General features: G+C 46.4%; 1 protein-coding gene across 1 annotated transcript in view; it reads right to left on the bottom strand.

Annotated features, from left to right (window-relative positions):
• The window catches only part of SH2D4B (SH2 domain containing 4B), a 62,565-nt gene extending 49,352 nt beyond the window's left edge, over positions 1–13,213 (bottom strand). Inside the window, exons 1-2 of the mRNA XM_047073061.1 lie at positions 13,022–13,213; positions 11,521–11,668 (exon numbers count right to left, since the gene is read on the bottom strand). Of these exons, the coding sequence (XP_046929017.1) occupies positions 11,521–11,668; positions 13,022–13,122 (249 nt within the window). The 5' untranslated portion in view covers positions 13,123–13,213. The remainder of the gene's footprint in view (positions 1–11,520; positions 11,669–13,021) is intronic.
• Between the last annotated feature and the right edge of the window lie 1,269 nt (positions 13,214–14,482).

Here is a 14,482-nt window from a genome sequence, read left to right as displayed (position 1 = left end):
AGCCCTCCTTCTTATTCGTTGGTCGTTCTTTTTGGCTTCATTGCACCCTGTTCTGGTTTCATCCCTGTTATGAGTGTAATGTTTCATCTCTGAGGATGTTAGAGCTTTTTCTCCCCTATATTCTGATTTAGATCTATTTCCTCTGTTTTTTATTTTCTTTAAAGTGTGTTTTATGTGATGCTTGTCATTCGTGTTGGAGGCTTTCCTCAGATGTCTGATGTTTCCTGGCTGCCTATTCATATTCAATAGAGAAAATAACTACACAGAGACTCAGAGTATATAGACAGGACTTCTTTGAGAGGTGGGCTCCACTCTAGGATGAATGGACAAGGAATCAGCCATTTCGCTGGGGAACGCTCAAGTATCTAGAAGTCCTTTCTCGGAGATTATCCTATCTGAGTGATGTCTGACCACCAGCATACCAGAAGTCTGTGGGGGAGGCAGGCTGCAGGCAGGACAGCCCTTAGACCCTAGCAAGCAGAACCCATAGCCTACACCTCACATTTCATAGGAACACCATGCTTTGAAATGTCTTCTTTGCAAACATCCCTCTCAGGTCCCCCCCAGGAATGGCCACAGAGTCCTCCCAGGATTGGCAGGGGCAGCAGTGGAATCCAGGTAAGGTACTCCAAGTCCAGATCGGCTCCTGCATGAGCCCTAGTCTCCGTTTCTCCCCCTCGGTGCTCTCTGACCCTTCCTTCGTGAAAGGTGTTAACCATATGCCCCATAGGGGCTCCAGGATTCATTTATGGAGTCATCCTGGAGCCTGATGGCCAGGCCATGGTTCCAGGAGGGTAACCTGGCAAGAAGATGAAACCTGCCAGCTAGCATGGTATTTTCTTTTTTTTTTTTTTTAATGTTTATTTATTTTTTTTGAGAGAGAGAGTAAGAGAGAAGGAGGGGCAGAGAGAGAGGAGAATTCCAAGCAGGCTCTGCACTGTCAGTACAGAGCCGGATGTGGGGCTTGATCCCGCGAACTGTGAGATCATGACTTTAGCCAAAATCAAGAGTTGGACACTTAATTGACTGAGCCACCCAGGTGCCCGCAGCACCATATTTTCATCACAGGATCGCATGCGATTAGGTCACCAGAACAGAGCTAACAGGCTGATTTTATGTGGCTCAAGTTAATAATTTATTATAAACAAAGACACCATGCAGAAATACCTGCGGCCCTGTGCATCCTAGGGGAACCCTGGCTGCAGGTCCCACTGCACGTGTTCAGACCTTTACCGTTTCCCATCTGCCCCGGGCCTGCTCTCTCCACTCTGCCTGACACACTGAGCTCTGGACCCCTGCCAGCGCCCCATCTCCTTCCGCTTGGAGGGAGGGATGTAGCAGCCTGGAAGAAATGGATGAAAATGGGGACATGGGGGTCCAGCCACACCACAGAGAAACTGAGCCAGTCTGAGCTCCCCTCGCCATAGTCCCTGGTGCCTCCGGGTCCTGAGCCCGTCTGGACCAGACCAATACAGCTCACCTACTCACCCTCTTCCTGCAGGCGCCCCACTGAACCCCTCCCCACTTCCCCCTCCCGGCAACCAAACTCTGGTGAATATTTTCTCATCTGTTCTCTCTTCTCGTCTTCTATCTCCTTGTGCTTTAGAACTTTCTCGGTCCTTTGCTACTATTTTAATGGATCAACAAGAGAAAGAAAAAAAAAGATAACTGAGTTTTAATCCCTCATTTAATAAAGACAAAGTTTTTTGTTTCTTCTGAAATGGTATAGATTAAGGTTTTTCCACTAATTCAAATCCATTTTTTAATCCTAAAGAATAAAATTTCCACTTCCGAATGAGCCACTCTCAAGAGTTGGGAATTAGGGCTAAAGAAGGCAAGTGGCTTCATGTAGTCACTCACCAAACACAAAGCACCTAGAGGCTCAGGCCGGCATCGGGCTGTGGGCTCTGGGGACACAGCCATGGGCATGACGCACACAGGCCCCACCCTCAGAGCTCACCTTCCAGTGCATGAAACACACCAGACAAATAAAAATCAGGAAATGCCAGAGAATAATAAACAGTGTGCAAAGAATTAAAACAGGGTAAGTGACAGAATTTAGGAAGCTACTTTAGGCTGTGTGACCAGAAGCCCTCCTAGGAGGGACAATGTGATCTGATAACCGAACAATAAGGAAGAATATTGGTAAGTAAGTACTGGGGAAAAGAAATTTCCGGGCAGAGAAAAACCACACACACAATAGGGCCAGCATTGCAAATGGGTTTGCCATGTTTGAGTACGGAATCATCTACCTTGTTTGAAAGAAGAAAAGTGAAAATGCTATCTTTGATGAGTTCGAGAAGCCATCTGACGTCCCCAGAGGCCTGCCGTTAGCAGCAGGATGCGTGTGCCTGGGCTCCAGGGCAAGTTCAGCTGAAGATATTGGCTGAGAAGCCATCTGCAGAGGGATGAAGTGTCTCAGCCACAGGACCTAATGCTATCCCTGAGAGAAAGAATGCAGATCAAAAGAAAACAACCAGAGATAAATCACAGAGATGAAAGTACAGCGTAGGGAATATAGTCAATAAAACCGTAATAATGTTGCATGGTGACGGATGGTGACCACGCTTATCGAGGTGAGCGTTGCGTAATGCATACAATGGTCAAATCAGTATGTTGCACACCTGAAACTAACACTGTACATCAATTACACTTCAATAATAACAGTCAAAAAGAGAGGGAGAGAGAACAACCAGAGTGTCTTGGGCCACTCCACCATTTAAAACTTGAGAGAAAGAGCTGGAGCCAGGAAAGGAGGCTGAGAAGGAAGGCCAACAGATAAGCTAAAAATCCAGAAGGGGCGATGTCTGTTGGAGAAGCCAATAGAAGAGAACATTTCAAGTAAAAGGGAGTGGTAAACTGAGCTGCAGGCCCAGAGACATCGAGACAGCGCAGAAGATAAGGACAGAGAAGCGACAAGGGAAGGCGGGTGGTGGCCACAGGATGTGATGGGAGAGCGAAAGCGGCCAAGGTAAGGGGAGGGGAAGGCAGCCATCCAGGCGACTGAGGGGAGGGAGTGGAATGACCGCAGGCAGCCCTTTAAGGACATCTGCAGACAAGCAGAGACAGGGATCAACAGGTGGAGGGGAGTGTGGGGTCAGGAGGGAAATAGCCTCAGGTGAGAAATGCTAGAGTCAAGAGTTGGTGATGGATACAAATCTGGAACCAAAGTCGGCCTGGCTCCAAAGCAGAACAAGCGGGGTTTTAGCTCAAAGCCGTGAAAAAAACTCCCCTTCGGCAATCACCAGCATGTCAGCAGAGCAAAAATCAGCCCCACGTGGGCACAGCATTACAGTGTACACAGCAGGTTTCCTGTGCCCCCACAGGGCCCCCCCACCTCTGACCAAGGAGGTCACATCACCCAACACACAGAGCGTCAGCCAAAATGGCGTCCACCCAGACACTTCAGATCCAGCACCTGCCCACGTCAGGTCTTCCAGGCGGGAGCAGGTCTTAGGGAAAATACAGTCAGCCAAGACCTGTCAGAGTCAGAGGGGCTTCAGCCTCCTGGTCCTACTTTCTGATACAGACAAGGAGTGTATTGGCTTGCTTGGGCTCCCATAGCGAAGTACTACAAACCAGGAGGCTTAAACAGACACTTATGAGCTACAGAGGCCATAACTCATCAATTAGAACACCCATTCGTCCGAGATCAAGGCGTGGGCAGGGCTGTTTTCTTCTGAGGCTTCTCTCCTTGCCTTCTAGATGGACCATCTTCTCCCTGTGTCTCACATGCCCTGTCTTCTGTGGGCACACATGTCTGTGTCCAAATTTCCTCTTCTTATAAGGGCACCAGTCATACTGGATTAGGGCCCACCCTGAAGACCTCGTCTTAACCTATGACCTTTCTAAAGACCTTACCTCTACATACACTTACATTCTGTGATGGTGGAAGTTAGGCCGTCAACATATGAGGCCCATAACAAAGAGACTGCACCCCAGAGAAGGGTCATGACTGATGCTTGGCCTGACGTCCTCCAAGTTCATCCATGTTGTCACAAATGGCAGGGTTTCCTTCTTTATTAAGACTGAATAATATTCCATCATATTATATATATATATATATATACACACACATTACATACACATATATATGTACACATATACATTATGTATATATATCACATTTTATCCATTCATTGGTCAACAGACACTAGATTGTGTTTGGTGAAAAGCTACAAAGTTTCAGTGATGCAGGATGAATAAATTCTGGAAATACAATGTACAGCATGGTACCTATAGTTAATACTATACTGTATACTTGAAATCTGCTAAGAGAGCAGATGTTAAGTGTTCTCACCACACACGAAAACGGTAACCAGGTAAGGTGAGAGACGCGTTCATTTTCTTGATTATGGTAATCATTTCACAATGTATGCATACACCAAAACATTGCACATCTCAAATATATACAATTTTTCTTTGTACATTGTAGCTCAGTAAAGGGGGGGGTGATAATTACCAGCAAATAAATAAATACATAAATAAACGGCAGTGCCACTGTTCACTCAATCCTCCGCACCCACGAATGAACAACAGACTGGGAGTCGGAAAACAGCCTCCATCTCCAAGGAAAATAACTGGCCACTTACTGTGACAAAGACAAGCTTCTTACAGGGATGGGGACAACAAAAGGAAACATTTTGCACCTACAGATAAAGAGCACTGCATCCTTCCCTCCAGGGTCTTGCTGAAATGACTCACCCCTCACAGCTGAAATTGTCTGAAAAGCTCTCCCTGTTTGGGGCTGCTTTCAGAATCCTTCGGCTCCTCCATGAGCCCCAGTGAAAAGTCTATCTTTAAATTTAGCAGCCACAGGCCAAGGCAGCCAAAAGGCGACTATGAAAACACTCCCTTCCACATTAGGAATGGATGCCTTTTTCTGGCAGGCCCAAAGCCCTCTGAGCCGTCCGGCTTATTCAATCCCCCTTCTGATAACCCATCAGTAACAGCACACCACAGGAGCCCCCAGAGGCCCGGGTCCGCCCCACCCCGATGGAAAATGTCACCGAGACAGATGCTTTTCTGGAAGGCATAGTCGCTTTTGTTGTGTTGGGGAGCAAGCAGTCCTGTCCCCTTCAAGGATCCTTCCTGCGGCACTAAGAATCAGACTGACGTGAGACAGATTAACAGGAGAAAATCAGATTTAATAAACAGATATACAAGGAAAGCACAGAGATAGGGAAATTCCAAAGACCATCAGGCAAAATGAGGGATCTGTGTCATCCTGAGCTTAGGAGAGGCGATAGGGGTCTGGGACTTCAAAAGAAAAGAATGCACCTCACAGGGTGATAAAGAGATGAGCAGCTGTTTGGCAATTAGATGTCTGCCCTGCCATACAGATGGGTCACTCAGATAAAATTTATCACTGTTAATAACCCTCATTCTGGAAAACAGCCCCCACTGAGATTCTTCTATGTGGTTGGAGGGAGGGACGATAGTTTCTCCTGAGACCTCAGGGTCTCAATTGCCTTCAGCTCAAAATAGTCCACATGCCAAAGTGGCACATTCCAGGGGCGGGAGGGCTGTCCCAAACCCTTTAGTTGTTCATCTGGCCCAAATAATACCATCATGCTTTTCGAGATGAGGTACACCAAAAGGGCAGGGCCAGGCCTGTATCATTTATTCCCCCATCGACAGCCCCCAGCACAGAGCCTGGCAGATAGCAGGTGCTCCATAAACACTGACTGGAGGAGCAAGTGAACAAGTGAAGGTAAGACAGGGCTTGTGATGATTGTTGAAAGGCGAAGCATAAACTATATCATGTTGTCCTGTTGATGCCAGCCTTGTCCAAGAGAAACTCAGATAAAGTCTACAATTTTCTAGAGAAAATTGAAAAGTGGAAAGTGTCCCCACCATTTATATAATCCTTTTGGAAGTAAGGTGGGGATAGTTTCTGTAGTCATACAAGATGTCACGAAGGGCCAAAATGAACTACAACCTTAAAGGAGAAAGAAAAAACAAAGAGCGTGAGTGGCCTTGAATAGAAAATGGAAAAAAAAAATTAAAGGGCAGCCTAACTCTATCAACCCGTGCCTGTTCCTTATCAGGAACCCTGGCAGGAGGCGGGAGGGGAGGGAGACTAAGAGTGAGAGAGAAGGAGCCTTATTGTCCGTGTTCTGCGGTCTTAAGCAGAGACAGAAGCAGCCAAAAGCAGTTTTATGAGTTAAGAAAGCAGAGAAAATATGCAAATTATATCTGGCCTCCTGATCCCCTTTTTTACTAAAGGAACATTTTCATATGCATTGTAAATTGCATTCCAATGGTGCCAGCCACAACAGAATGGTTTTTAAAAACAGGTTTCCAGCTGTCTGTATCTTCTATTTTGAAGTTCCCTCTTTAACCTGACACAAGATTCTGGGATTTTTTTCCTCCCCATTTTCTCAAAGGAATGTTCGCTATTATCTGTCCTATAAGCAGGAGGATTTCAAGAACCTGCCTGCATCCTCCACACCGGTAGCCGGAAGTGAGCCCAGCCAGCCCCCCTCCACCAGCAGGCTTCCCATCCAGTGTCTCCCCTCTCTTCCAGCCCCCACCCCAAGTTCCCCTTCTAGAGAACTACATTGGCCCAGCCAGCCCAAGCACATTCTCTTCCCCCAAGCCTACTCTGCCTTCCCAGATCTCCATAGCAACAGGGTGGCACCCTGTCCCTACTCCTCAGCCTGGGGCTCTGATGTCTTTGCTCTTTGGGTTCCCCCCATCCCGGCATTTAACTGATGCCAAGCCTTGCCGATTTCACCTCCGTTTCTCTGTGTCCATCCCCCTGAATCTCACCATAGTCACACTCAGCAGTTCCCACTTGGACCACTGGCCTCTCCCTCTCGCCATGCCTTCAGCACTTGAATCATAACCATCACCACCAGTTATTCTCACTGAACTTGATCTGGCCATGTCCCTCTGCTTCGAGATCCTCACAGCTCCGCTCTGCCCGCAGGGAACTGTCTGCCTCTTTGTGGTAGCACCCAAGGGCTCCACAGCCTACCTTGCCAGATCCCGGTCTGGCTTCCCCCATCACTTTTTCCTCTCCCACCAGCAGACCATTCAGGATTCCACATATCTCCTGTCCATTTCCCATCTCTGCTCACACCCTGACACGTACAGGTGCTCCATTGAGCTCCATCATAGTCCCCCAGGCGTGGTGGGGGCTGAAGGTTACTCCCAGAGTTATCTCTCTCTCTCCCCTGGCACCCGCTACGCTTGAGGAGAGGAGGGAGTTTATAACTACCACCATCACTTCCCCCAAACAACCTGCACTCAGGTTCTCAGGGAAAGGGGGAAAAATGTATGAAATTAAACGAACGTTGTTGGCGTATGCCTGCATGCGAGCCTCACGTCAGGTTAGAGTCTTGGTTGTTGAAAGACACGATAAAAATTATCTAAGCCAATCTCTAATCCAGTGCGGAAATCCCTTTGGCGAAACTGATCCGCTTGTCTATTACCAAGTAACAAACTACCAGAAAACATAATGGCTTAAAACAACAACAATCTTATTTGCCTGTGGTTCCATAGGTTAATCCGAGGCATCCGAGGCCAATCATTTGGTTGGGGTCATTCACTGGAAGAACCAAGAAGATTCCACTCACGTGTCTGGTGACTCAGTGCTCCCCCACACAGCCCCTTTCTCTCTGCCTGGCTTGCCTGGGTTTCCTTACAGAGTGATGGGCTAAGGTCATAGGGCTTCTCATGGGGGCAGCTTCCAAAAGTAAGCATCGCAAGAGGGGCCGAAGCTACAAATCTCCTGTATCCTGTCCCCAAATGTTACACAGAGTCATTTCTACTGCACTCTACCGATCAAAGCTAGTCACAAGGCCAGGGCAGACTCAAGGGAAGAGCAGTCTCAAAGAGAGACATGGCAAAGAACTTGCCACCGGCCATATTTAATCCTCCACAGAAACTTTTCAGATACCATTTCAGCCCATGGTAAGCGGTTCCTGCAATGAAGATCTCATCACAATACAAGGGTAGCTCGCTTACAGACAGCTCTGACAGGAAATATCCTAGTTCATAAACCTGGCCCTTCCCACTCCAGAGTCCATGTGCTGGTGTTCCTGTCAGACATTGCCCTGATGAGCCCCACCAGGGCCTCACAGATACAACCTGCAAGTCTGAGGCTTTTCAAAATGCAGATATGCCAAATCAGAATCAGAATGTGAGTACTGACGTGTAAACATTCACATTCAGCAAGTGAATTCTTAAAACAAAAACAAACATATAATTACCATGGCCTTCTTTGGAAATAACACCAAAAGTCTGCGTTTGGGTTCCTTAGTGAACCTCATGGCTTTACTGAGCCCTCCATGAACGTCCACACAGAGCACCCCACAACGTATCATCTCTCTCTCTCTCACTGAAGTTCTCAAGGAGAAGTTCAACCCGAAAATCTCTGAGAACTCATTCCCTCTGGAATCTCCTTGTGAAATAAATGAACCCCAGGACCCCAGCTCCAAGGAGCCACCCTCCCAGTATCTGGGACTCAGCCCACCTCTGGGAAGGAGGGGGGCCAGAGACTAGAACATGTGATTCTTGCTGTTAGAGATACACAGAAAGTATTGGTTTTCTTCCCCAGCAGACTTGAACAACCAAAAGCAAAATCCAACGATACAAACTGAACATCTCTCCACTATGGATTGACTGGATTATGGATACTATCATGGAATTATTGTTCATTTCAACAGGTGCGATCAGGATTGCCCTGGCTACCCAGGGGCAAAGGTACTCAGTCATGGGAGAGGCACGCTGAAGTACATAGTGTGTGATCAGAAGTCAGCAGACTAAGGCTCCCAGATCTGCCCCCTGTTATTTAAAATAAAGTCTTGTTAAAGGACAGTCACCCCCATTTGCTTACATATTGTCTATAGCCGTGTTTGTGCTACAATGGCCTGGTTGAGGAGTTGTGACAGAGACGGTGCGGCCGACAAAGCCTAAAATATTAGCTATCTGCACCTTTACCGAAAATAGTTTGCTAACCCCTGGGCTGGAGGATATGATGTCTTACAGCTTCCGTTCAAATTGTTTAGCGAAACAATTTAGCAGTAGCAATAAAAATGTACATACGTAGATATGTGTGTGTATATATATGTCTGCGTATAGATAGATGCAGATATAGAGGAAGAGGAGGAAGGAGAATGAAAATTGGACAAGGCATCAATAACTGGTGAATTTCAGGGAAGAACACACGAACATTTGTTTTTTTCTCTCAATGTTGCTGCAAGTCTGAAATTGCTTTTAAATCGTATGTTTTGAGAGTAAATGAATCTCCTAAAAATGTGTATATAACGCAAGGGAAAATTAAATAAGATCAATAGCAATGTAAATATATAAGCAGCAATTGCAATAGGTTTTAAAGTAATGAGAACAATCTTCTTCACGATAGCAACAAAAAATATTCAACCTAAGGTTTACGTAGAAAAGAAACGTGGAGCATTTAAATAAAACAATAAACTTCGCCCAGTTCCAAAAGACGGAGGCACCATGCGTATTTATAAGTTATTGTGCATGTTTGGGATTGGGTGGACGGTGCATAGAGAGGTGTTTCAAAAATTTTTATCAAAGACAAAAAGAAGCTTTGAGTAACAGGAAGAAGACACCACACCCTGAAAAAGAAGACTGAATGAGAAATACAACTCTAATGCGGATGTAATTCCAATGAAAATCACCATGTGTTTTTTTGTTGTTTCGGGGAGGAGGACGGCGACATGATGATTCAGATGTATCTCTAGTGGGCCAAGAATGACTAAAATTAGCCAAGGACATTTTGAAAATGAAGAGCAAGGATAGGTTCTTCCCTGATAGCAGATGTTAAACTTCATTTTAAAAGTGACAATAATTAAATAAGTGAATCTGGTTCAGGAGTAATCAATGAAGAAGAACCCATGAAGAGATCCAAAGGTAGGTAAGAAGAATCAAGGCAGCGAGTGCACTAAAAGAAGGTAGATAATATAATAAATGATGATGGGACAATTTGCTAACTATTTGGAAGAAAAACAAAGTTCTAGCCCTATATCATACCACACTCTAAGGTGGGAGGGAAATTGGGGCACCTGGGTGGCTCAGCCGGTTAAGTGTCTGACTTTGGCTCAGCTCATGATCTCGAGGTTTGTGGGTTCGAGCTCCGTGTCGGGCTCTGTGCTGACAGCTCAGAGCCTGGAGCCTGCTTCTGATTCTGTCTCCCTCTCTCTCTCTGCCCCTCCCCCGCTCACGTTCTGTCTCTGTCTCTTAGAAATGAACAAACCTTAAAAGAAAAAAATTAAAGTGGAGGGAAATTAAGTGCAAAGAAATAAAATCATGAAAGACATAGAAAACAACGTAGATTCGTGTTTTATAAGCTTGTAGTGGCACAGATCTTTCTTAGCATGTAACAATAATTTTTAAAAGATTGATATAGGGGCGCCTGGGTGGCTCAGTCAGTTGAGCGTCTGGCTTCGGCTCAGGTCACAATCTCGCAGTTTGTGAGTTCGAGCCCCACATCGGACTCTGTGCTGACGGCTCAGAGCCTGGAGCCTGCTTCGGATTCTGTGTCTCCCTCTCTCTCTACTCCTTCCCCACTCGTGCTCTCTCTCTCTCAAAAATAAATAAACATTAAAAAAAAAAGATTGATATAGTTGGCTAATAAAACTTGTAATCTTCTGTACGTCCAAAAGCACTATAACCATAATTAAGAAAAAATAACACTGAGAAGAATATTTGCAACATAAATGATCTTAAGGGGCCATTGTTCTATCTAGTCATTATAGGAAAAAATACTTTTAAAATGTTTAAATGTACACATTCCATGAATATACAATTTATAAAATAATATCATTAATAGGATTCAGCAGATTATTATTTTCTTCTTTTCACTTATATGTATTTTTGAGTTTTCTACCCTCACCCCCAAAATGTATTATTCCTGTAGGGGGAAAAAACGTAAAATAGGGACCAGGAAAAAAAATTTTTTTCAGGTAATCTTAACTTCTTACTAGAGCAGTAAATCTCCTTTACTGGCACTGAACTTTCCCAGCATGAATAGGTATTCAAGGTTCCCAACAATTTTCTGTCCGGGGCCAGAAAATGTGCATTTTTCATATCCTTACATCCTCCAAAAATCTCAAGTTGGGTGTTGTTATTACCCTAATATTATAAACAAGAAAGTGAAGGCTCAGAGAAGTTCAGCCAGCTTCCCAAGGTCATGCAGCACGAACCAGTAGAACTGGAACTGGATGCCAGGCTGGTCTGACCACAAACTCAATACTTTCTAGGTCTCTTTGCAGGACCCTTCATTTGGGAAGCAGAAGGTCTGAGTTCTGATCCTGGCTCGGTCCCCAGCTACTTGTCCTTGGCAAATCTCTTCCTCTGTCTAACCCTCAGTTTCCTCATCTGTCCAGTGAGAAGTGACTTGGCCCAACTGTTGTGTCAAATTCCTTCCTGCTCAGACATGTGAGATTTCTGTTCAGTGCCAACCAATGCTCAAACCAGAGGTGGGCGCCAGTAGCCTGGGAGCCCGCATAGGTGGCCACACACACGTTCCACGCACGGCCTCACCTTGAATTCCTCATGGATGCGCTCCTCCAGGACTTTGGCAGCCTTACGGTCTTCCGTCTCCACTTTCCACTTCTCCGCCAGGATCCGGGCTTTCTCATTGGCCAGCGCATCCCGAAACTTCTTGGTGATTTCTGCCTCCTTCTGTCTCCTTCCAATAAAACACCAGCAGATATAAGCTCATGCAGGAGACTGAAGGACCACGTAACCACAGAGCTTCAAATAAAAACTATGAGCAATATTTCTGGGTCCATCAGAATGACAACGATCTAAGGTCAGCAAAACTCAATGTTGCCAAGTTGGAGAGAAACAGTCACCCTCCTGGAAGGGAGTGTCAATCAACAGAATTGTCAGGAAGCCAGGGATAAAAAAAAAAAAAAAAAAAGACTCAGAAATCCTATATCTCACTCAAGTTTACAAAGATGTAGGTAGAAGATGTTCATCAGAGAATTTTTATAACATAACAAACGGCGAACAACCTAAATGTCCATCAACAGGGCCAATAAATTGGGTTTCTCATGTAATAGGATACTATATAGTAGTCTTAAATAACACTGTGAATCTATATTAATCAATTTATCAAGGTGTGAATAAAGCAGTTTATAAAGCACGTGCTGCCTAAATGCTCACCGTGATTATCTCAGGCGGTGGGCGTTGAGTTGTTGCTACAATTTTACAACTAAAATATTGTTATTAAGGGGAGCCTGGGTGACTCGGTTGGTCAAGCGTCTGCTTTCGGCTCCGGGCACGATCTCACGGTTCGTGAGTTCGAGCCCCACCCCGGGCTCTCTGCTGTGTGCGCAGAGCCCGCTTCAGATCCTCTGACCCTCTCTCTCTCTGCCCTCCCCCGCTTGTGCTTGTGCTCTCTCTCTCTCAAAAATAAATACATACATATAGTAAGTAAATGAATGAATGAATAAATAAATAAATACTTAAAAATAAAAGAAAATATTGTCACTTATTTTATAGGGGGGGTAGGGGAATGTTGAAGTCAACTTCATATGGATTTCCGAAAAAATAAAAGTTAAAAGTTGTTTATGAAAGAAGTCTGACTCCAAGTCTCACTGGGGGCTCAACTATGCACCTTGTGTGAGAAAGGCAGGTACGGTGAAGAGGAACAAGCAGCCACAAACGTGAACCCAAACTCCTCTGCTGTCCCAGGGACAACTCCACGAGGAATAGAGGAAAAGCATGCCATCTGTACCATCGCAGTGAATCCAATCTATGTCCAGACGGAAAGGGTGTTGTTATGCCCGAACCACAGATGTGAAAACTGAGACCCCAGATCAGCTTACAAGTAACTGGTGGAGCCGGGATTTGAACCCACCAGACCTACCTGATGGAAGACTGGTGCTTTGGTCCCCTAATCTTAGCTGAGCTAAGAAAACGGCCAGCCAGCTGCCTGGCACCTCCCCCCTCCCACCCACAACCTAGCGTCCTGCGGCTTGGACCCACCGTAGGCTCTGTGTTCAGACCCGACCCGGTACCCATCTGCACCTCTCACCAGAGCTCCTCGGCCTCCTTCTGTGCCTGCAGCCGCGCCCTCTCCGCAATCAGCTCCTCAGAGATCTCTTCATAGGGCTTGTCGCCAGGGCCTTCTCCCATGATCCAGACCCAGACTTCACCATCTGCCCCCAGGAGCCACTGGATGTGCTTGTCACTCGCTGCCTCACAGCAGAAGGAGGCACCAGGAAGGAAGAAGAAACAGGTCTGAGTCCCAATTAGTACGGGATGAGCTAGGTTGGCCGACGGAGCACAACCTTCACACCTCTCTACAGAGCAGTGTCATCGACAAAGGCATTCCAGAGAGATACCGGCCGGCCCGAGTGCAATGCCACCTCCCTCTCTCCCTCCCGCCCCTTCTGGGGAGCATCACAGCTGCCAAAGCCGGTGCCCAAGGCTGGAACTGGTGTTGGAGGCCGAGCCCCTCTGAGATCTTCAGCAGACAGCGCACCAGTCCTTCCTCTCTCTCCCTCCCGTCCACTGGCTGGAAACGGGGAACGGAGATAGTGTTGCAAGATGAAGACGCTAGGCCCCTGACCCACATCAGCCTGTAACGTGAGGAAGAAATAAACCCGTGTTGTTTTAAGCCACTGAGATTTCTTGGTTTGCCGGCGGCAACAGACCCCATCGATTCCCGTGACTAAAATGCAAATCTGTCCCCAAAGCGGGGTAGTGCTGACACAGAAATGTAAACTATGTAATGCCATTGCCTTAGCAGGTTGCTGGCATTCAGCAGCAGGCTGAATGGATGGCCAGAGATCCATGATATGCAAGGGCAAAACACTTGATCAAATTGTCAGATGCTGCAACTGGAAAGGCAGACCCTCGTACCTTCTGACCTTGCCACTCTAAGGAAGACGCTAGAAAACAGAACATTGAGAGCGGGTGTTGGTTGCTAGCAGCTGTGTTCAGCAAGGTGTTAAGAGAAAGAAAGGAGTTCAAGAAAGGATTGAGTGCTTAGCAAATCAAAATGAAAGAGAATAGAGAGAATATAGAAATTTGGGACTTTGTAGGATTGGAAAAGCCACCTCTTTCTAGGGCCCAAATTACAAGAGATGGGATTTTTTTTTTTTTTTAAGTTTTGCATGACAGAGCCTAATAAAACTTCTAAGGTGAATAAAGTGACCTAAGGTACAGGTGGCCATGAGAATGTGCTCCGCAGACATCCAACTACAGACAGCATAACTGAGCAAACAGTACAGTCCCTGTGCTCTTGTGTTTGCCCATGGCCGTGCTTCCCAGAGGTGGCCCCAGTCTTTGACTCAGCATGGTGGGCCCATTCCTAGGGGACACCAGACCCTTCGGATGGGCAGCTTCCATGTGGCCTGGACAAGCTTCCCTTGGGCTGCATGGCTGCCTAGAACACCTCATCCCCTCATCTGCCTTCCCTGCCTCCTTCACTCAGGGTCAGACTTGTGCTGCAGGGTGATGGCTCTCCCACACTCCTCCAGCACTCTTCCCC

The sequence above is a fragment of the Lynx rufus genome, unplaced genomic scaffold, assembly GCF_022079265.1.
Source record: "Lynx rufus isolate CCGP_SWC_20201006 ecotype Redwood Valley unplaced genomic scaffold, mLynRuf1.p SCAF_11, whole genome shotgun sequence".
Taxonomy (NCBI): domain Eukaryota; kingdom Metazoa; phylum Chordata; class Mammalia; order Carnivora; family Felidae; genus Lynx; species Lynx rufus.
Note: the sequence above shows the minus strand (reverse complement) of the source record. Positions and strands in the feature narration are given on the sequence as shown.